This window comes from Myotis nattereri, assembly GCF_964212035.1.
Source record: "Myotis nattereri genome assembly, chromosome: 1".
Taxonomy (NCBI): Eukaryota; Metazoa; Chordata; class Mammalia; order Chiroptera; family Vespertilionidae; genus Myotis; species Myotis nattereri.
Window position 1 is genome coordinate 26,709,721 of NC_138075.1, and position 24,322 is coordinate 26,734,042.

Genomic DNA, 24,322 nt, shown 5'->3' on the forward strand with positions numbered 1-24,322 from the left:
CAGATAGAGGCCAGTCACTGATTTTAATCTTCAGGGGTCTAACTTCAGCTGTTTTGATCCCTTAAATAACTTCCTAGGGTTCAGAATGGCTGATTAAGAGACCAGACCTTTCTCTGAGCATTGTGGACAAAACACATCCTCTTGCAGAGTGAGGGGGAGGGGAACGACAGCTTCTCAAGTTGAAGGTGCGAGAACCAGGAAGTGAAAGAAAATCAGCCCAGATCTGGAAACTGACCTGTCAGGTTCCACTGGCCACAGGGCAGAAAGCCAAACAAGTCAGCTAAAGCCACCTGCTGCTAGCCCCCTGGGCCTGGGGTGGGCCTGGGCGTGGGCAGCTGTTGTCACAGATGATCTCTATCTGCTGACACACCAGAGGCTATCCCGCTGGGTGGATGCCACGGACTCGCCTTCCCTCTCCTCCCCGAGCTGTGGGGTCGGCCCTGGTGCTCACAGAGTTCTGCAGACATGGAGGGGTTTCTGCCACGAGGTTCCTGCGCGTAAACCTCTGGCTACTATCTGTGGGAGACTCGGGCTTCAACATCTGTCCCCAGAACTGATGGATTTCCTGTCTCAGCTTCCCCGTGCCTATCCGATGTGATCTCAGCTCCTTCCTGTCCAGTTTTCCACCAAACACTGTTTGCTGATCTGAGCAGTCTAGAAAGGGAACTTCGTTTTCTTTAAAACACAGTTTTTGGCCAAAACCGGTTTGGCTCAGTGGATATAGCGTCGGCCTGCGGACTGAAGGGTCCCAGGTTCGATTCCGGTCAAGGGCATGTACCTGGGTTGCGGGCATATCCCCAGTAGGAGATGTGCAGGAGGCAGCTGATCGATGTTTCTCATCGATGTTTCTGACTCTCTATCTCTCTCCCCTCCTCTCTGTAAAAAATCAATAAAATATATTAAAAAAAACACACACACAGTTTTTGAACATCTAAAATGGTGAGGAGCAGAGGTGGGAGGTGGGGTGGGGGGTGGGAGGGTGGGGTGGGGAAAGAGGCCTGGAAATGGAAAAGATCCCTCTTCCCCAGGGCTAAAGGAACAATACCAATCAATTTCTGGAATAACAATTTCTGGGACTCATTTGGTGAAAATGTCATGGTTTCCCCTACAGATCCAGTGGGAACTGTGATACCTGGCTCTGGCCTAGGGTTCAGACCTGTTGGGCGGTGAGGCCAGGCAGGTCCCAGGGTGTGGAGTCCCTGCTGGCATCAGAGGCAGAGCCCAGGAAGACAGAAATCTAGAGTCAGCTCCGGTCCGGATGGGCTGCCATCCAGATAAGGAAGCAGGGGTGCCAGGCCAGAGCTCTCAAGAGGGTCCAGGGTGGAGCGGGTAAGAGAGAGTCTGGAAAGCTGCCCTCAGCCCTACCTACAGGTAATTTTTGGGAGACCTCTCTAGTTTGTCTGGGGAGCGACTTGGGGTCCATGTAACAAGCCCATGGGATAGATAAGCTGGGATGTTTTTAAGGCACATTTTAGAACTGAGAAAGTTGAGAGGTTGACCAGCAGTCTTCTGATGTTCCTTCCAAGTCCCTCTGCCCATTACCCAGGGTCTGGGGTGCAGTAGACCCTTAGAATGGGTTGGGTCATCTCACTGCCCTTCCTTTATCTCCATTTTAATCCCCCCGCCACCCCTGTGTCAGAGGTGGAACTCAATACCTTACATACATATCCTATGTCTTTTAATTATCACAGTAACTCTATGAAACAGGTTCTATTTTTGTTTGTTTTACAGATGATGAAACCCATTTCCTTAGAATTTAAGTAATCTACTGAATGTCACTCAAGTAGGAGGTGAAAGAATGATGCTATCCATCTACTTCTGCCAGGCTTCCAAGACTGTGCTCTTGACCATGGGTGCTTGTGAGTTTGCATTTGAAGCCTTTGGAAATCCACATAACCCCTGGCAAAGGACAGGTCACCTGTGTAAACTACCTTCCTCTGTGTTCCACGGTCAAGGCCAGAAGTGATGCCTCACTGCACTGGGCACCCCACAGGCCACTGGGATCAGGTAATGAACCAAACACTGCCTCCTGGGACTGATGGGCTGGTGGAGAATTAAGGCGAGTTTCTCTTCATGCTTGGGAAGAAGTGCTGGAAGAGAAACAGCCTTCCCTGAGCCTCATGTGCAACTTACAAGAGAAAGGTACATTTGGGACAAGACTTGGGGCTGTAAGTCTCCAACCACCCCTTCCAAGTGGAAGTTCCTCTTCCATTGCCCACCTTGGGTGGTTAGGGGATGTTTCTATGAAAAGGCCGGGCAGGCTTTCTTAAGGGATCTGTGGTAGGAAAACTTAAGACAACCAGCAACTTAACCCCATTGCACACTCATGCACTCAGACAAGGGAAATCATTTGATGTTCCCCAAAGAAACGACAGTGAGACCTCGGGCTAAAACATGTCAGGTTTTCCTGGCTCTGGCAACCTGTTTTTGTTTTTCCTGGTGCACGCAGGGCATAGTGACTGCCTGGGCAAAACGCCACTCGTTGGCACGAGATGAAGGGAAACTGGATGAGAGGAGGCCGAACAAGTTTTTGTAGCCATTGGTTTTCAGCTGATTCACTGTAGTTTTCCCTGGATGGGAGGGAAGGAAAGACCCATCTGGGGCCAGGAGCGAGGAGAAGGAACCTACTCTATGGGGCTGCCTCACTGTTAGGGGTTGAATTGTGTCCTCCCCAAAAGATAAGTTGGAATCCTCAAAACATGATCGTATCTGGTGAGAGGGTCTTTACAGAGGTCATCAAGTCAAAATGAGGTCATTAGGATGGACCCTGATTCAAAACGGTGGGTGTCCTTATAAAAAGAAGACATTTGGACAGAGACTGACACACGGAAGAAAGGCAATGTGAAAAGACACAGGGAGAAGACTGCCAGCTACACACCAAGGAACGCTGGAGGCTACCAGAGGTAGGAGGGAACGGATTCTCCCTCAAAGAGGTCAGAAAAAACCTACCCCTGGCCACACCTTGATCTTAGACTCCTCACCTCCAGATCTGCGAGACAATACATTTGTTATTCGAAGCCACCCAGGTTGTGGTCCTTTATTTCAGCAGCCTCAGGAAACTCATACACCTTGCTGGCCATTCCTTTGGGAGGTGGCACCAAGAAGGGGCTATGACGTTACTGGGAGAAATTTTCCCAAAAGTTAACCAAATTATTTGATTGGTTTTCGAATTGATTTCAAAGGGCAATGGCATAGTAGTCAAGTGGAAGGAGCGTGGATCTGGACAGAGGTGACATTCAGAATACTCAGCCGCTGGTACGGGTCATAACCACACTGAATAGGCACAGAGTATCGTGCCAGTTCTGGGTGGTCCTGGCTGAACAGCAGCGGTGGATCTGGAGATACATGTTCCTGGGCTGGAACCCAAGTTCTGCCACCCACTAGCCCAGGCCCTCAGGCACGTTACTTAATCTCCCTGGGCCTCCTTCTCATGTGTTAAATGGAGGTAATATCTCCTTTGTGGGAACTCTTGTGATGATAAGATGACATAGTTAATGTACTATATGTCTCACTCAGTGCTGGGCACTCAGCTCAATCTCCTAACTGCTAGTTCTTTAGGAAGCCATTTGTCAAATATGGCTTCTCCAGCAACATGTACCTTCATCAGAGAAAATGTCCCTTTGAGTCCTACACACAATAGATAATACATACACAAAGCTACAGCTGAATTTAAAGCACATTTTTAGGAATAGGTCAGATGTATTGTGGTGGGTCTTCCTATGGCAGAGCGATGGGAACATAGAGTGTGCAGTGACATGACGGTGACTTTTACTTAGGAGGCTCCGTCACAGGACTGCAGCGACCCCCTCAATCTCACCTTTCCACAAAAGTGCGGATGGTCGCTCCTGCGTATACAGATGCTTGCCTTCAGAGCTCTGCAAACAACTCTCTCCTTTTGATTTCTGATTTTTGTGTCACGGTCTGGCTTGCACAGAAACTCCCACCTGCCACAAATGTCTCCCAAACCTAGGTTGGAGGCTTGCTTTAACTTCTCAGTTTTCCTTTCAAAGGTGTGTTTTCCCTCCTGGGGATAGGCGGGTACAGGCAAAGAACATCACCAAAGCAGCTTTACAGTCAGAAACGGGGGCTCGAGGGAAAGAATGGGTGGGATTCTGGGCCTATTTTCTTCTCATAGATTAGAAAGCCTCTGAGTCAACAGCTGGTTCTACCCCCACCCCTCCACACCCCAAACATTAGAGCTGCCTGCTCCCTGCTCTCCGCCCCTCCCCTCACCACGAATGGGTGAGTGGATTCCACAGTCAGTATCTGGCTGACAGCTTTATGGATGGGATGGAGGGAGGGACCCAAAGTCACTGGGCTCCTCTGGAGTTCTAGATTCAAGAGAGCTAGGAGCTCTAAAAGCCAGCGTGGCAGGAAAATTAATAGGCCTGGTTCCTGAGACTATAAGGCACGAGAGAGCCTATGAGGGAAGAGGGAAGTACTTTCAATGGAGAAGTTGCTGGCCAGGTTTGGTGCCTCTGAGTTAGTTGATGCATGACAACGTCCCTAGCACGGGCATCACTGGTGTCCTTTAGTTACACCTCACCTCTCAGGGCCTCAGTGTTGCAGTGGGTAAAAATGAAGGTAATTTTAGTTGCTACCTACCTTTTCCTTGAAGGCTTATTGGCAGGATGAAAATAGCCCGTGCTTCCCAAGCTCCAGACCCTGACACCTGAACAGAACCCTACAGACAAGTGTTTCTCATTAAATCATCCATGGAAGCTTATTTAACACTAGAGATCTGGTGCATGAAATTCGTGCACAGGGGTGGAGGGTCCCTCAGCCCAGCCTGCACCCTCTCCAATCTAGGACCCCGCGGACATCCCTCTCGCAATCTGGGACTGCTAGCTCCTAACTGCTCGCCTGCCTGATCGCCCCTAACTGCCTCTGCATGCCTGCCTGCCTGATCACCCCTAACCGCTCTCCCCTGCCGGCCTGATCACTCCTAACCACCTCTGCCTCAGCCCCCGCCACTGTGGCTTTGTCCAGAAGACGTCTGATCTAATTAGCACATTACCCTTTTATTAGTATAGACAGAGATTCTCAGACCCCATGCCGGGCAATGCAGATTCCCAAGAGTCCAGTAATCCATATTTTTATTGATAAGATAAACTTCACTCCACGATATGTTTTACTGCTTTTAGAGAGAGGGGTAGGGAGAGAGGGGGAGAGAGAGAGAGAGAGAGAGAGAGAGAGAGAGAGAGAGAGAGAGAAACTGATATATGAGAGAAACATTGATCAGTTGCCTCCTGTATGTGCCCATACAGGGGATGGAACCTAGGTATGTGCTCTGGCCAGGAATCAAACTGGCAACCTTTTGGTGTACAGGAGGATGCTCCAACCAACTGAGCCACACTGGCAAGGCAGTAATCCACATTCTTAATGGGCACCTATAGGTGGGCCTCCTTATCGCCTGAGCTTTTATGTTCTAGCATTTTGGATATACGTTTCTTAAGAACCATATATTTGGTTAAGCTTTTAGAACCCAGGATAGCCATGTGGAGCTCCAGGATTACCCACCAGATGACCACGTGAAAATCTGTACATGTGGACAAACAATTGTTCTTAGTCAACTTGTGACACTTTAGGCTTTTCTCTTCATAGTGATTGGAGACTTCTCACTGGAGAAGAGGAGACCAGGCCAGGGAAATGGAGAAACAAAAGGCTGAGATGTTCTATCCATCCTCCCAGAAGGGTAATAAGAGTAAGAGCAGATTATTAAGCACGAATAGGCCAGGCACTGAGGTTCTAGTATTATTCCCACTTTCCAGGTGGAAAAAGACTGAGGCCCAGGGAAGTGTAGTCACTTGCCCAAGATCACAAAGCTAGTAAGAGTCAGGGCTAGGATTTGAGACCAAGCCTTCTGGCACCTAAGGCTGTGCTCAAGCATCACGCACACTGCCCTCCTAGGATGTTCAACTGCCTGTAGCGCAGCGGTTCTCAACCTGTGGGTCGCGACCCCTTTGGGGGTCGAACGACCCTTTCACAGGGGTTGCCTAAGACCATCGGAAAACACATATATAATTACATATTGTTTTTGTGATTAATCACTATGCTTTAATTATGTTCCATTTGTAACAATGAAACTGGGGGTCACCACAACATGAGGAACTGTACTAAAGGGCCGCGGCATTGGGAAGGTTGAGAACCACTGCTGTAGTGAATATTAACTCAGTTCCTTCATCACGTAGATTTGAGCTCTGAGTTCTGATTCTTGTGATGCTTACGTGTAAGACCTGATGGTGCCAAACTGTGCTCACTTTATCTGTATACTTCTCATCTGGAAGTTTCCTAGAGAATGTTCCAGAACCCTCTACCCCACTTGTTTCTCTGCATTCAAAGAGAAACCAAGTGCAGAGTGTCCACCAACACTTTTTTTTTAAGTTCTAAAACCACCACGATCTCCGGTTTCATTGAGAGTCTACTGTTATCCTAATACAGCTGACACGACACATCTCTGGTTTCTTCCTGAGACAGCTCCTAACCTACCTGGTGCTTGCAAACTAACCCCCACAACATTATTTTTAATTGAAATTTTTTTTAATCGAGGTAGTTGTAGCTTCACATACAGTTGTAGGAAATAACACAGAGAGATCCCCCATGTACCTTTTACTTGGTTTTCTCCCAATGGTATCATCTTATGAAACCGTAGTACAATATATCAACTATACTATTGACCCTGATACGATCCACAGATCTCATTCAGATTTCCCTAGCTTCACTTGAACGCGAGTGTGCATGTGTTTAGTTTCATTTTGTCACATATGTAGGTTCCTCTGCCTCCAAAGTTAAGTTACAGAACAGTTCCATCACCATAGGATCCCTCCTGGTGCCCTTTTATAACTACATCCATGTCTTTCCTGTATCCCACCTCTTTTTTTAAAAAATATACTTTCATTGATTTTTTACAGAGAGGAAGGGAGAGGGATAGAGAGTTAGAAACATCCATGAGAGAGAAACATCAATCAGTTGCCTCCTGCACACTCCCCACCGGGTATGTGCCCGCAACCAGGGTACATGCCCTTGACCAGAATCGAACCTGGGACCCTTCAGTCCACAGGCCAACGCTCTATCCACTGAGCCAAACCGGTCAGGGCCTATCTCCTCTTTAACCCCTGACAACCACAAATCTGTCCTCCACCCCTAAAATTAACATCTCAAAGTGTTATATAAATGGAATCACACAGTATGAAGTCTTTTGGAACTTATTTTTTCTTTCTTCTTCACTCAGCATACTCCGCTTGAGATACATCCAAGTTGTTGCATGGATCCATTGTTCATTCCTTTTTATTGAGGAGTAGTATTCCATGGTATGGATGGACCATAGTTTATTTGACCATTCATATGATGAAGGACATTTGGGCTGTTTGGGGTTATTATGACTATGTTTCTATGAACACTCACAGACAGCTTTCATTTCTCTGGGATAAATGCCCAAGAGTGCAATTCCTGGGTCAGAAGGGCAAGAATTTAGTCTCTTACCATTAAGTATTTTGGTAGATGCTCTTTATCAAGATTAGGTACTTTCCCTCCATTTCTAACTTGCTGAGAAGTTATTATTTTTCTATTACCTATGGATTATATCATGCATACACATACCCGACCACCACCTAATAGTAATGCTTTCACACAACATGATGGGGAGTCTTTTTCTGACGTGGTCAAATCTACAGGTATGATCATCCAACTGACCCTTTTGTTTTCCCAAGGGAAAAATTACTTTTCACAGCCACAGGCTAGGCTCAGGAGATGCCCATCCCTGCAGTCATTAATGGACCGTGTCTCCTTCGCCCTTCCAGCAAGCATCCGTAGGTAGGGCATCTCTAAGTCCACTCACAGCAAAACCACGTCGTAGTGATTTGCACATATTGTATGCGCAGTAAGTAGCAATACCTAACATCTGTATGGTCTTATATAACTCATTGACCCTCACAGTGACTCTGGGAAATAGGTACTTTCAGCCCTGCTTCCAGAAGCTTCCAGGGGAAGTGAAGGGACTTGCTGAGGCCATTTGACTTGTAGGGAAAGAGCCAGGGTTGTCTCAGCCCAAGTCCCATGTTGATTCCACTCCTGCAGAGCTGGTGGTAAAGAGTGGAAACCTGGACACGCTGATCTCTAAAGGCCTCTTCCAAGCCGAAGGCCCTGAGAAGCTACGACAAAAGTAGGATGGGAGTGTCCTTGTTCACGCTTTACCTGCCCTGCCTGGTGCCCAGGTAAAGACTCCTCCCACTGCTGCAGTGGCTGCACCCTCTACCAGGAGTCCTTCAGCTTTACCTAGTGGGCTGACTCCCCTCCAATGCCACACACTTTCATTTCTGACCTATTTTTTCCCCCCAATCTAGCACAGCTTGCATTTGATTGATGCAAACACTGCCAAGTGTTTCTTTTGTTTTCCCTGTTTTAGCAACACTGTCCTTGGGGATCTCTGCTTTTCACCATTCCCAAGTTGCTCTTTGTTTTCTGACCCTTTGAATTCTTCCTTTGGACCCCCCCTCTCCCCCGTCCCAGCATTCCAGGACTGCTCAAACAAGGGCTGCTGCACCCCTCTCACCATCTCCACACAATCCTGGGCAGAGGCTCTTAGTAAAGGTGTTCAATAAGGATGCATTCATCATGGCCTGTGCTCAGAGCTTTAGGAGGAAAAGGGAAAGCATTCAGAAGGTGTTGATATCATCAACGACTTTATAGTCTTATGCACCCTTTGTTGGCCAGTACTGCTGTCAAAGTGGCAGGTAGAAGAGCTAAGGTGAAAAGCCAGTCTAGCCGAAACCGGTTTGGCTCAGTGGTTAGAGCGTCGGCCTGCGGACTGAAAGGTCCCAGGTTCGATTCCGGTCAAGGGCATGTACCTGGGTTGTGGGCACATCCCCAGTAGGAGGTGTGCAGGTGGCAGCTGATTGATGTTTCTCTCTCATCGATGTTTCTAACTCTGTATCCCTCTCCCTTCCTCTCTGTAAAAAATCAATAAAATATATTTTAAAAAAAAAAGAAAAGAAAAGCCAGTCTAAAAATCTTATAGGCAGAAGGCTTATGTTGATAGTCCTTTAAGAAATATTGGAATCTGCTCAATAGAGTTGTAATGCCAAAGCCTGAAGTCAGCTCAGTTTTTTGGTGCCTGTCACATGCCAGTGTTCATGAGGGAAGACATAAACCCGGTGCTATGGAGCATCCATACAAGTTATCCCATCCGTGGCCCCTCTCACTCTTGATCTCAATGCAGTATACATAGAGAGGGATGGGAGTAGTAGGGAGAAGGCAGGCGGGGTTATTTTTGTTGGAGTCTTCTTTAACACCCCTTTCTTGGGTTGGCAGTGGGACTTTAACGGGACCAGCTGGGCCATTTGAAATGTAATAATGAGTATATGCCCAGAAATAATTCAGAAGAAATCCATTGCCTGACATGATCTTTTCCTTGTTGGCTCTGGCCAAGGACACATGTCATGCCCTTCGGCAGGAATTCTGAGCCAGGATGGGTGAGGGGGGAATCTCAGAAGCCAAAATTCCATCCTGTTCTCTTTCTGGACTTTAAAGAATGCCTCCCGTGTCCTTATCACCTCTCCCGCCATTTCTCTGTGACCCCAGCAACATCCCTCCTGTTCCATGGCCTCTCCCACCACCCCTCCATGACACCGGAGCAACCATCATGCCACCAGTTTATGTGGGGAGAAGTTAGTTCACAGGCATGTGTGTAGCAGAAAGAGCACTTCTGTGGTTTCTCTGTGGCAGCCCTGTGTGTGCAGAGCAAGGTGTTGGAAACCACCTACATATCCATCAGCAGGAAACTGCCTAAATAAATAACAGGACGTTGGTATAATGGAACATGACACAGACATTAAAATCATGCCATAGAAAAATACATAATGACACTGAAAAAACGTTTCCCATGGGAATTCTTGGTGGAAAAAAATAAAGGTTGTAAAAGTTTGTGCAGTAGAATGGAATCTTGTGGAAAATGTGTGTGTGTGTGTGTGTGTGTGTGTGTGTGTGTGTGTGTGTCTAGAATTTTAACAGTGGGCATCAGAATGCTTCTTAGGGAAGAAATTACCTTATTTTTAGAATACCCTCATCAACTGCTTCATGAGGAAGTGAAGATTTGAGATGCAAAGATGGTCAAATTGCTCTGCATAGGAAATGACAGGAATCTGAGAGTAGGAGAACCTTGGATGTGGAGAGGGGCTGGAGGGGGGAACGTCTGAGAAGCTCGGTAGGGAGTTGGAACCTGCCACACAAGGTGAGAAGGCAATAAGAAATTCCTGGTAGCCTGATGGTCAAATGAGTTTTAGGAAAAAGAATTTTGAATATTCCATTTCTGAGATGGAAACTCCTTCTGTGTCCTGTAACCTTCAGTAAAACTAGTGTGACTATAGCCCGATGTGGCACCAAGGGATGTGAAAGGGAAGAGGCAATGAGGGGAAGCAGAACTGGCCCTTGGTTGACCCCCAGGTAGACGGCAGCATCCTGTGGGGGCTGAGGAAGAAAAGGAGATGGAGTTCTCAGCCCCAGCACATGTGAGGCAAACCCCTGCTTTTTTATATATACTAGAGGCCCAGCACACGAAATTGTGCACGGGTAGGGTCCCTAGGCCTCGCCTGTGATCAGGGCCATCTTCCACCCGCTTGCCAGTCCCCAGTCCCGCTCTACCGCCTATACCCACCCCAGCTCCCCGTAGGCTGGGCGATCGATCTGAGCCTGCAGACTGGGGGGAGGGACCTCTTGTCAGTCCCCAGTCCTGCCCTGCTGCCACCCACCCAGTTCCCCATGGTTCCCTGTTGGCCATCCAGCGATCAGAGCCTGCGGGCTTGGGGGAGGGACCGAGAGGTGGTCACAGCTCCTCATAGCGACTAGTCGATCGGTCATTCCGCCATTACAGTTGCTGGCCTTTTATTATATAGGATAATGTTATTTTAACTTGATAAGGACAATTCCTTTTTTATTATTTTTATTTTTTCATTGATTTCAGAGAGGAAGGGAGAGGTAGAAAGAGATAGAAACATCAATGATGAAAGAGAATTATTGATCAGCTGCCTCCTGCACTCCCCACACTAGGGATCAAGCCTGCAATACAGGCATGTGCCCCGACTGGGAATCGAACTGTGACCTCCTGGTTCATAGGTGAATGCTCAACCACTGATGGACACCGGCTGGGCAAACCCCTGCTTTTATAAATAAGCTGGAGAGAGGGTGACCTCCAAGTGGGCTGGCTGATGTTTGGGTGACATAGACATGTTACACACACACAGAGGGGGAGACTGGAGGGAAATAAACCCAAACAGGAAAGAGTGGGCATCTTGGGGTGGGCGGGTGACAAGTTGAGTTTTATTTTCTGATTTGAATGCCATTTATTTTCAGTTATCTTCTGCGGTGACGATGTTTGCCTTTTGTAATTAGAAAGCTATTTTTATGTATCACCCCTGCCCATAGTGTCTTCGAAGACAGCAGGGAGGAGAGGTGCGGGAGAGGCTTCTGCTTTCCAGCGCAGAAAGCACTGCCTGCTCATGGGGCACCGCCTGGGGGAACCCAGGCCGGAGAGGGCACTGCTGGGCAGTCTGGTGGAGGAGCGCCTGGAGGCGGGACTAAAAGGAGGGCCCAAGGCGCACACTTGTTAGTGATTTCACGTGCACTTTTCCTGGTTCGACATCAAGAAGGGGCTCCAGTCTATGTTGTTCTCTATAATCCACAAATGAGTGAGATCATGTGGTATTTATCTTTCTCTGACTGGCTAACTTCACTTAGCATAATACAACATAGACTGATGAACAGAGACAGTGATCAGACTACCAGTCCCCAGAGGGAAAGTAGGGGAGGGTGGGGGTAAGGGGAAGAGATTAACCAAAGGACTTGTATGCATGCATATAAGCCAAACCAATGGACACGGACAACAGGGGGATGAGTGCATGAGTGGGGGTACAGGGGGAGGCTGGGAGTTAAAGGGGGGAATGAGGACACATTTGTAATACCTTAACCAATAAAGAAATTTAAAAAAAAAGAAGGGGCTCCAGAAGCTGGCACAAGCATGAGGCGTACGGAGCAGGCAGAGCAGACACGAGGCTGCCAGCCTTGCAGCCTCTCCTCCTGTCTCCCTCTCTCCCAGGCCTTGACTTCCTCCATCTCCCCTCCCCACCAGGAAGCTTCTTGCTTGTGAAGCGCCCCAAGAACTGACTGATCAGAGCCTGGATCTTCTCTTCCTGGCAACTCCTCACTCTCTGCTCTCAGTCTCTGAACTGGTCTGACTTGTGGGAGAGCCCGAGGTTCTTGCGTTGCTAGTTCAGTTCAAAGAAAGGGTCAGAAACCCTGGGGCAGAGTACGGGAGTGGCAGAGAGCAGATGCTGTCGAACTGAGGCATATTCGCTGGCACAGTCTCAGGCCAGAGACCCAGCAGTTTCTAAGGGTTTCCTGGACCGGCCTATATGCTGAGAAGCTGGAAGTAGGCACAGCCTCCCTGGCCCAGGAGCCCTTGGTTCTTCTGGAGCTCAGCTGCCCTGCAGAGGAAGCCTGGTGGATCACTTGTTCGTTCAGCACCCTCTACCCATCCATCTTCTACCCATCCCCATGCCCCCCACCCTCGTTAGGCCCAAGAATGCACTAGATAGGAAATACCACACTGAAAGCTGTTGGTTCACACCTTGCTCACCTTCCCCTATCCTGCAGCCACTCAGGGAGGTAAAACTTCCCTGACCCACTCACTTGCTTCCCATAGTCCCCCACAGCTTCCTTTGCTAGGTCATTTTTTCCTCCCCTCTCACATACTTTCCTGCTTTAGTACCTACTGGGGTAGGAGTTACATTTATGTATAACCATCATGTATTAAGCACCTGTTATAGGCTGGGCACTGTGCTAGGCATGTGTACCTGAATCATTTAATTTTACTCACCATCACAATCCTGTGTGGTACATATTATTACTTCCATGTTGTAATGGAAACAGACCTGTGTATGGTGGGAACCTGTGCAAGGTTAACGGAGGAGTTGGTGGGAAGTCAGGATTCAAACCCAGATCCTCTTATGCTAAGTGAAGTTCTTTTCCATTGGGCCATGTGCCCTGCAGGTGTCCTGGGATCTAGTTCTGCTGCCTGCCAGTTCCTCTGGATCCTCTCTCCTCCTTCCCGCCCTCACTGGCACACACAGGGATACAGTCCTGCCCTTATATCGAGGTCTGGGAAGAGTCCTCACAGGTTCCCAAGGCCCAGGGGCCTCCACAACCTGGGGGTGCAGGTCCATTCGAGAAAGGAGCTCAGTTCGGACTCAGCCTGAGCAATAGGCCCAGAATCACATCCCCAAATGCTCACTCCTCAGGGATCTCCGGCCTTGGGCCAAGGGTGGCAACTCTGAGACGCTATCCCTGAGCCAAACTGTTCACGGAAACTCTTGGTCCTGCCAGTCCATTTCTTAAAAGCTTTTTTTTTTTTTCTTGCCATTAGGATGTCTTGGTCTAATGTAGCCAGTATTGGCAGGTTTCTGATGGTGAATGACTGCCTGCCCACAATCGAAGTCTGAATTTTGGAACAATCTGGGAACATATAGCAGTAATAGGTAACATTTGGTGCCATCAGTTTAGATTCTGGGACCCAGATAATATTGTACATAGGTTCCCAACCCCTACCCTGGTACCTCCCAGAGATGTACCCGGGAGGCTGCGGCCTTATTTTGGTCTATCCCCCAATTTGCAAGGGCGGCCTTAGAAATCTTAGTTGAGATCGTTTAATGATTATTCATCAGCAGATACCAGTAAACTGGAATAAAGGAGAGCTTGCTTCCGGTTTCCTTACCAAATCCGGCTGTTACCAGAGAGGACGGGCCAAGGGGGTAGGGGGTTGAGGGCCTTCAAAACACTAGACGTTTAACTCTTCTAACAGGAGACCTGGAGGGTATCTGACCTGCACTGTTTAAGTAAGGGGAACCTGAAGGCAGAGCTGTGTGACTTGTCCAAAGTCACAGAGCAAGGTAGCAGCAGGATCCCGCCAGACCCCTGGTTCCCACTGCCCATGCCACGTTTTGAGGAGAAAGGATTTAAATTTGGCCTCTGAAGAGCCAGAAAAGACTACAAATGAGTGAGTTTCCCTCCGATGCTCTCAGGCTGCTGTGCCTGAGCCATCACTGGGCTCAGGGGCTTACAAGAATCTTGGCCATTGAGCACCCACACCGTCCCTTCATTAACACCAGAGGTACATCGCTCATGATCGGGACAAGTTATATCACAAGCTCTGACCCAACTCTCTTCCCTGACTCACCAGCAGATTCAAACTGTCACTAGCATGCTACTGAGTCCAGAAGGGCACCCCCCTCCAAGGGGGTGGGGGGTACCATGCTGCCAGGATCTAGCCCTGTGTGTGGGCTGGCGTGGTGGCCACTGGAGAAAGGGGAATGTGTCCTACTATGGGCTATTAAGAGGAAATTTGGGATCATTTCGCTTGACATCTTTGGCATTACTATCAGACAAGCACAGGCAAGGCATAGGTAATATCCAGAAAGGCATTAAAAGTTATGTTTATAAGGTAGGCTTTCTTCAGGAAAATAAAAAGAAAGCAAAACTATGATTTCTCTACACAGATGATTCTGTCATCGTTTTTCTTAAAACATAAAAGCAATTCTGCATATAGTTAGGAAAGTCAACCACTAGAGAAAAATTTAAATAAAAAGTTAAAAAAGACATGGAGAAACCTTAAATGTATGTTAACTAAATGAAAGAAGCAAATCTGAAAAGGCTACACACTGTATGATTCCAACTACATGACATTCTGGAAAAGGCAAAACCAGGGAGAACAGTAAAAAGAAAAGTCAGTGTTTGCCAGGGGTTAGGAGCGGGAGATACAGGATGAAGAGACGGAGCACAGAGAGTTTTAGGGCAGTGAAAACACTCTATAATACCACAGTGATGGATACATGTCATATACTAGTATTGTCTATGCCCAGAGAACGTACAACACACAAGCAAACCCGAACGTTTAACCTTGGACTTGAGTGATTACGACTTGGCAACGTAGGGTCATCAATTGTAACAAATGTACCACTCTGGTGGGGAATGTTGATAATGGGGGAGGCTATGCCTGTGTGGGGGCAGGGAGAAAATATCTGTGCCTTCTCCTCAATTTTGTTGTGAATCTTAAAATACTCTAAAAACAATAAAATCTGAATAATAAAAAAGTTAGTCTCTGTCTGCAACTCTTCTGCCCCATCCCTTTTTCAAGTTCAGTTAACAGCTTCACTTGTATGATTTCAGATTTTTTTTTTCTTGCTGCAAAATCTCTATTGTTCCCATTTGGTCCAAGGCATGGGGGAAGGCTCTAGGGTGGTTAAAAGGTTGCAGGGAGAAGCTCAGGCAGAAGCCAGACACCAGGGGGATGCAGAGGGGCCACTCAAAGGCGTCTGGGCTCCAAAGGCTCCTAGTCTTGCTTGAGGGTGAGCCTTTCCAAGAGATACTGGCCCAGCCCAGGTGAGGCCCGCCAGCCTGCCGAGTTGAGTCAGGTGTCGCCCATCTTAGTGATAGGTTTCACCTCCTCACCCAGGAAGTGGTTCTCCAGGAAGTCAGGAGATGAGGGTCTGTGAGGATAGAACCCAGGGCATCTAGATCCAAAAGGGCCTGGGTCAGGCTCTTCTCCAGGACCACAGCAGCTTTCCTGGGTTTTGCCCCCACTCACCTTGGGAAGGCTTCAGCTCGTCCTAAAAGAGAATGTGGACACAGAGCTGGTTTTGCATCCTTAAGAGACTCTTGGTGCCCTCGGGCTTCTCTGCCTTCTTGAGGATGAGGTGGTCCAGGCCCTTCAGAGCCACATCGCCACAGTGGAAATAGAAACCCCGAGAAAGGTAGGTACAGGAGGCTCACAGAGGCAGGTTTACCAGATGGCTGACCTCAGCCTCCACCCCAGTGGAATAATTCTGACAAATTTGGGAGCTCATGGTTGGCAATAAGGAGTTAAACTAAAAAAAAAAAAAATAGTGTTGGCTGGTCTCAGAGGCTGAGGATGGTTGAGAAGGTTCTAAAGGTGGTGACTGGAAAAGAGGTTGGAGGGTGGTAGGAAGCTGGCAGAAGGAGTGTCCCTGTTCCATCCAAACACTGTTGAAGCAAGAGACAGATCCAGGGGACTGCCGAGGGGACTGCTCAGATAATCTTGAATGCAAACACTATACTATCATATATTCTTATGCTAGTTTATGCTATTTATTTATTTATTTATTTATTTATTTATTTATTTATTTATTTTTACACAAGTGAATCATATTACTAGTAAATGCTGTTCTGTATTTCTGCCTTTCCATGTAATAACTGATTTTGGAGACTGGTCTATATTGCACACACAGAACTACCCCTTTCTGTGTTAAGGGCCACAATGTTCATAAAGAATGGCAGACAGCCACAGGCAGTGCCTCATGTGGATGTGTCTGGAGCCTTGGAAGTTTGACTACCGCATGTTCTACAAATGGACCCTGAGAGCTTGTTTGGAGGTTCTAGCAGGAGAGTGCGGCTACTTGTATACCCTTGACTGAACAGCGATCCTCCTCTAGTTGGGAAGGTCTTCCTCTTTGACCTAGTGTGTAGTGTCAGGAGGGATGTACATGGAGTGAGCAGTGAGGAGGGTGACACCCAGATCAGCCTAATCAACCCTGGTGATCAACAGGGTGACAGATGTCGCTGCCAGACTGCCTTCACATCTAGAGAGAAATTTTCTTTTAAGAGCCGGAAAGGACCCTTGAGAACCTGGAATCCAACCCTAGGTTTTTTATAAATCAGAAAACCATGGCCCAAAAGGTTAAATGTCAAGGCACCCAGCATATTAGATCCAGAACTTGTAGTTCAAGTCCCAGTTCATCAAGTTATACTTCCTCTATGTTAATTAGGAAATTGCTGGTTGGTTTGTTGAAACATTTGGTTTTCATCCTATTTGCATGGAGTAGGCATAGCCTGGCGGTGAAAGAAAACAGCTGGAAGGAGAGATCATCTTGGCCTTCCTGTCTGTGCTGCTGCCGAATCCCCTTGTCTTGGATGGGGCACTCCCATGTATTTGGCTACAGAAACTCTGACTTCATTATGTCCTAACGAGTTTTCATTTCCCTTGGATGTAAACCAAGGAGCTTCAGAATCCACTTTAGAAACTCTGCCCGAAGTCTACATTCAGAATGTTCTTTCCTTGAAAGCATTCTACAAGTTTCAATTCTCACATCCTTTTTTGAAAGATGGTCTTAGAAGCTACATTCACAGTCTTAAAGATTTATTGGTCAAGGTGCTGCCCAACAACCAGCTTCAGGTTAACAGTGATTTGGCCAGTCAGGTTCTCCCATCCAGATGGCAAGATATTGCCTGAGCATCTTAGCATAAAGCCCTTCTTTCCTCTTCCTTTGACCAATTCTTACCCCAACAACTCATCTTCTGGCTACCAGGTTACCTCTTGTCTCTAGCTCTTGACCCCCTTTTTACCACTGAGTTCTTGCATTTGTAATTCATCTATCTTTTTGCTTGGTTCGTTGGTTCCACAACAATTTCTATTAAACACCCTTTGTCTGCCTCAAAGTCTGTATCTAATTGTGCCCACTTTAGTTGCATCCACCTAGTCATCTAGTGCCCCTTCAAGGGTGGGCGACTTATATAGTCACATAAGACTCATACACAGAAGGGCCCTGTATTTGACTTAATGCTCTGCTGTTGCCTTGTTAAAATTCTTAATAACTTTATCTTTGAAATTGTGTTTTGTAAGTGAAGTCTGATGGGACGATGGAGCATAAACATGAGCAAAAGAGATAGGCACATCATTCTTTGCAGCCCTATTTGCATATAGCAATCACGATGCCCAATGAGCACAGAATTCCAATGGATTCACAATGCATGACAGTTTAGAAGGATCCAACTCGAGCACACGGTAAGAGGTTTAGCTCTATATGCAAGCAGAGATGCTGACAGCCCCAAGAAATTAGGCTTTCCATTCAATCCAGAAATTGCTTCAAATGCAGAAAGAAAGCAATAGTGTTGTCATAGCCTTTTCTACTTATGTCACTTCCCTGTATTAGCCAACCACTCAGGCTGAAAATGATGACATAGGAAGAAAGAGCCAGGGTAAACTACCGTTCCTTTTCCTTTTTTTACTCAACAGAAAGCCAAGCATGACAGAAAGTGTGTACATAAAGTATGCATATAAAGAAGTGAAATGAAAACAGCTGAGTTTGTTTTATCAGCATTTCCACTGTTTTAATAAGAATAATATGCATATATAAGCTACAAAATGTGAAATGTGTAATTTATATGATTCCATATACAAGTTACGTGCTCTTGTATATCCATTTAAAAGTGGCATTGCACAGTATAAAGATGAACATTAAACTGCATGCCAATAATTTAAATTTTTAATGTTCTTATATTGACATTAAATAGCAAATAAAAACACCACGTCAAGTCAAGGGAGAGAGACAGCATGAGAGAAAGAAAAAAGCTTTACCTTTTAAGAACTTTAATGACATCTCTCCCCTGCCTTTTGAACAAGGAGCACCACAATTCCAGTCTGCACTGGGCCCCACAAATTATGTAACTGGCCCTGGTCCCATGGCTTTAAGTCATATCCATAAGCACTGATAAAACTGGTTTCCACCCAAGGCCTTTTCCCAGTGTGACTTCTCTAGACCCTGTTCTGGGCTTCAGTTGGGACCAATGGAGATTATTTTCCCCTTTGGTACAATAAACTGAAAAAAAATCTCTCCCAAACATAGCTCTAAATCAGTGGTTCTCAACCTGTGGGTCGCGACCCCTTTGGGGGTCGAACGACCCTTTCACGGGGGTCGCCTAAGACCATCGGAAAACACATATATAATTACATATTGTTTTTGTGATTAATCACTATGCTTTAATTATGTTCAATTTGTAACAATGAAATTGGGGGTCACCACAACATGAGGAACTATATTAAAAGGTCGCAGCATTAGGAAGGTTGAGAACCACTGTGATGGGAAAATGGGGGTAAAATGACACAGTAGGGGCTTACCCAAAGTCACAGTGTATGCCATGGACAGAGGCCTAAGCTGACTCCCATCTTGTCTTTAGATCCAATGCCGTGGCCTGTCTGCACCAATCACCACTGGTATTTCAATCTCAAACATCATTTGAAAACACCAACAAAGTCATTATGTGCTGCAACCTTTTGATCACACCCCAGCTGAGGACACCGCAGTCCCACAGGAACAGATGTAGAGCAAAAGGCTCTGCCCTTCAAGAAGTTCTGCACAGAACATTCCAAGGCCCCGGGGAGTCCTGTTTTGTTGAAGGTCAAGCGGAGTTGATCAACAGGCCAATACATGCTTCCTTTGCAGCCTTGGTAAAGACTGGATTCCTAAACTGCCCCAGGCAAGTGAGGAAGTCTTTTCTACCCATTGTCTCAAAGACATTAGAAATCTTAAGGAACAAGATGCTTCCCATCTCTTTCCTTGAATTTCTTAGAGAATAGAATAACCAAGTCCTGGCATCTTGTACCATTGGCCAGATCCCTACTAATCAGAAGAAACGCCAATCCAGAAGAAACTACAACTATGAGTACTTTGCAAATTGTCCTGCACACCCTTCATGTGGTCCCTTGAAGTCACCCAAATGGATTTTCTCCTAGCTGCCCCCTTGTTATTGTCTTGGAGCCTTCCATGCAGAGTACAAGATTCCACTGAACCTAGTTTCCTCCAGAAGCCTCACAACAGCCTTTTGTTTAGGGCTGTGATACCCTAGCAACACGGCCTATACCTGCAGGTACTTCTGGGCTAGTCCAAATTCCTTCTAACCCCCAAACCTCTCCCTCTATTCCCCGCTGTGGAGAGGAGGATGGATCCTTGAGAGAACACCTTCAGACTGCTCCCGCCAGGAGCCTGCTGGGCTCCTCAGCTGCCACTGCAGCCCCGATGGAAAAGTCAGTTCCCCTTTTTGCCAGAACAAACTTGCAGTAGCCGTCTGCTTCCTTTTGGCAGGCACAAGAGGGAAAGGACATCTTACAGGCCACACTGCACTGCTCTGACTCTAAGAAGTATAACAGCGATAATCGTTCCTCCCCTTTCCATTAAATGATAACTGTAAATACACATTTAAAAAAATGTATGTCACCATTTAAAAGAATCTTCATGAACATGTTTTAATGAGATGTAAAGTGCTTCGGACATACGGTAAGTGGAAATAAAAGCAGGATACCGGAGGTCCTTCGTTTATAAACAGTTTACATGTATGTATAGAAAAAAAAATAGAGGAAGGAACTATATCACAATGGATTCCTTTAGGTGGTGGGGTTAAAGGGACTTTTCTATTTTCTTCCTTAAACTTTTTGGTATTTTCTAAAAGACAGTACATTTTGTAGGTAGGTATTACTTTTATAATCCAACAAGAAAGGACACGTTTCTGTTTGCCAGGATTTCTGCAATAGTAGTAACTGATGCTATGCACTGTCCAAAGGCTTCTACCATCAGGCTTCTTACTTCTCCAGGTGACTTCTGTGTGGATCCTTTCTCTCAGCTGAATTTTCTATACAGGATACCTATTTTGGCTTTGACAAGACTGCTCTTTTATGTGAACCTTGTCAATATTTGGAAATAGCCCTGTCAGAACTGTGAATCAAGATACTGTATTTCTTTCTCCTGGTTATCAGGGCTAAGAGCTCCCAACAGAATTTTCTGAGTGCAAGGGCTCCAGAGTCTATCTGAGCCTGGACTCCAGGGAGAGAGAGTCTAGACTAGAGGATGCTGATTTTGTCCAGCAGGGTGTGATGACAAGAACATAGATTTGGAATTACGTGGCTATAGAACTGCAGAGGTTTTTTTTCTCTGCAAAATAATGCTCATATTTCTTTTATTGAGTTATTTTAAGGATTTAAAAAGACAATGTATGTAGAGGGCCTAGCATAGTGCACACAAATGATTAGTGGTAAGAACTGGAGAAGGCAGCAGAGTGGACAGCTCTTCCACCTCCACCCCTACCCATAACACACTGAAGTTTTCCAAAGTGTATGTGGAATAAGGGTAGAAGGGGAGGAGCTGTCCAGATCTTAACCACGCCCTGACTGGGCTGGCCTGACCAAGGACAGACACATCTTTGGTCTCACCATGGAAATCTAACCACCACTTCTGGGCTGGGCGATGCGCAGTGCTAGCCACAGGCCAGCAGCCAAAAGTATGGGGTGAGGGGCAACCCCAGAATGCCCATGGATAATACCAAATATGACTCCATTACCACTGTGAAATCACTGCATTAGGGATCCAGACTGCCTCTTCCTCCACCCACAGCCACTCTGCCCTTTAACTATTCACCAGGCAGTAAGAAGCATGCCAGAGACTTACAGAAAATACAGGGAATCATGCTGTACCTTATGAGGGATGGACATATTCCATCTTTGCTGTACTACTACTTCATCTGCTGCTGTTTTTACTAGAACTGCTATCAGCACCACCATTTCTACAACTGCTGCTGCTATTACTATTAATTAAGTTTGTAAACTACGATTTTCAAAGTGCCTGAGTTTTGCCTGATGAAAGATAATAGTGGACATGGCATTATGGGAAGGCAGGCTGGCATTAGAAACCTCAAAGGGAACAGCCGATCTGCATTCAGGAACAGAGCAGGATTATCAATATATATTTTTTCATGCCCCAACTGCCTGGACCTCAGCAACATCCCCAGCCATACCTAGTCCCTCTCCCTGCCCTACTCAGCTCCAATGTCTGTAGCTAATTTAGGCAATTTCAAGGGTTAATGGACTTTTGTTTGGTCAGAGGAGCTGGGCCATGCCAAAATCCCACCAAACTGGTGAGGGAGAAGAGGAGAGAATGCATCTAACATGTAAGGCCACTGCTTCTGTCAGCATCTCCCACCTTCTAAGAGGATGGCCCTGGAAAGACCCAGTCTCTTCCCTAATTTTTAGAGACTTTAAATTTTCCTGTGCCAAAGTTACATGGTCAGATAATGTTTGAGTTGGCCCGCAATCCCCGAAGTGAACTGGGGAATGCATACCTCACCTTCTCATCCCAGTAGAAGGGCTTCCTTTCTCCGCACACCTAGCAGCCAGCTGGTGTGCGGACCAACACTACATGGAGTGAGGAGGCGGGAGGAAGGGAGGAGAGTGAGAATGTAGCCCAGCCCAGCCCAACCTGGAACTAGGCTCCCTTAGAGACCACCCTCTTCACCTGGCAACCGGGCCCCAGCAGGGCTCCCAGAGAAGAAAGTGGCATCTTGGAATCCATTTTGCTCAAGACGTTGAAGGCATCTTGGCAAACTTCCCTTTGCTGCTACTGCCTTTGCTACTGGGGCCAAGTGAACTTGGGGAAGGGCCTCAGCCATAGGGATGCGGTTATTTGGGGAGGAGGTGAGTGAGGGCCAACTCTGGCGCCAATGGTGCCTGCGAGAGAGAGCGGGGTCGCTGGGCGTATCGTGGGCGCGGGTGGCCCACCCTGGCGCTGCTGCCCGCATCGGACCCACGTCTGCTGGGGAGTGATAGTAGCAGCAGCCGCCGCCAGGCCAGCTGGGATCCCTTCTGTCTCTGTCCAGTTATTTATAGGCGCGATTTACGATGGGTGCGGGGGAAGGGACGCGGGATGACAATGAGTTTTGGAAGGTATAATGCTAAAAGTCACACTTTTCCCAAAGCGCCCCCCTCCCAGGTTCTTCCTCCCAGAGCAGCACGGTCCCAGCGGGGGAGTGTGCATCGCGGGGCGCCGCAGTGGTCCGCTGCACCCCAGGCCCGGGCCGCGGAATGGGGGCCCGCGGCGGGCGGGAGGCCGGGAGGAGGGGCTGCGTGCGCGGCGCGGGCGGCGCGGCTCACCTGCCAGGCTGTTGTAGCAGTCGATCTCGATGGCTTCCACCGTCCTGCTCTGCTCCTCCGAGAGGCGGCCGGGGTTGGGGGCCCCGGCCGGAGAGGCCGCGCGCGAGTCCCGCTCCCGCTCCCCGGGGACGGGCAGCAGCCCCTTCAGCTCCAGCAGCGCCCGGTGGTACTTGCCGATGGCTTCGCGGAATTTCTTGTCCTTGTAGCACTGCGAGCCTTGGCTCTTGAACTCGTACGCGCGCCGGATGGACTCGGCGGGCTCGGCCGCCGCCCCAGCCTGGCCCCGCGCCGGAGCCCCTCCGCCGCCGCCCGGGACGCACAGCGGCGGCGGCGGCCGCTGCACCTCGCCGGCCCCCGGCGGGCTCGGGTTCCCTTTGGTCCCGGCCGCCGAGCCCTTCCTCTCCATTCGGACGCCGCCCGGCACCGCGCGCGCGCCGCGATCAGCCCGCCGCCGCCGCGCCCTCCCGGGTTTAAAAGCGGCGGGCGCCTGCCCCGCGTCGGGCGAGCTTGGCCGCGGCCTTGACACCCCGCGGCGGTCTGTCGTCCCGCACTCCCATTCTCCTCGCCAGCTGCGGGAAGCTGCGCTCTCCTCCTCCTCCTCCCCCTCCTCCCACTCCTCCTCCTCCTCCTCCTCCTCGGATTGCCTTCCCCTCCCACCCTCCCTCTCCTCCCTCCCTCCCTCCCCCACTCGCGCGCCGCCCGCCCGGCTGCTGGCCCTCCTCCCCTCCCGCAACCTGCGGGGGGTGAGGACCTGGCCCTCGCGCCCTCTGGGGCTAGCGTTATGGGGGGCTGCGGGCCTGATTGGGGTGGCGGGGATCGTCGCTGACCCGGAAGAAGCTTGGCTCGCCCGAAAGAGGGGAGGATTAATGACAAAGACGGCCCCGCTCTTTCCCATTCAATCCAGTCCTCTGAGACGCGCCGGGTCTGAAAGGGACGAAAGGGGGAAGGAGTGTGTGTGTGCGTGCGTGTGCGTGTGTGTGTAGGTGTGCAGGGAGGGGGGACGCCAGCGACGAAACGCGTGCAGACTCACCCTCAATAGATTTCTTAGAAACTACAAACAGAGGTGCGGCGAGGAGTGAGGGGCATAGGCACAAGCCATAGCCGTTCTTTTCGGTAAGGCAGGCCCATTTTAAGGTGGCAGCGCCCTTTGTGCGGAGCCGGGTGCAGCCGAGGTGTGTCTCCGCGCGCGGCCGCCGGAGCGCCCAGGGCACAGCGCACGCAGCGTGCGGGGCGTTGTGCTCCCGAAGCCGCCGTGCGCCCACACCGTGGTCTGCGGGCAGCTGTGCCGCCTGAGTCACGGACACCGAGATGGAAAACACCTGTTACTGTCGGTCAGCAGGCTTGGCGCGCAGCCGGTCTAGCTTCCATTTCCCGGACAGTTCCGCGCCCCTCCGCAGGAGGCCATTTCTTCCTTCATTCATTCTCAGGTCAGCCCCGCACGTCGGCCGACTGCAGGGATTTGTTGAGACCCAGCGGCAGACGAAGATAGGCCAGTGACTGCCCTGCTCTCAAGTTAACTCCCAGTCTCCTGGGGAGGGGGACCCCGCCCACCCTGAGAGTCACTCC

General features: G+C 48.7%; 1 protein-coding gene across 1 annotated transcript in view; it reads right to left on the reverse strand.

The window, feature by feature from the left end:
• The window catches only part of TTC9 (tetratricopeptide repeat domain 9), a 29,540-nt gene extending 6,225 nt beyond the window's left edge, over positions 1-23,315 (reverse strand). The window contains exon 1 of the mRNA XM_081088001.1: positions 22,757-23,315. Within this exon, the coding sequence (XP_080944127.1) occupies positions 22,757-23,162 (406 nt within the window). The 5' untranslated portion in view covers positions 23,163-23,315. The remainder of the gene's footprint in view (positions 1-22,756) is intronic.
• Between the last annotated feature and the right edge of the window lie 1,007 nt (positions 23,316-24,322).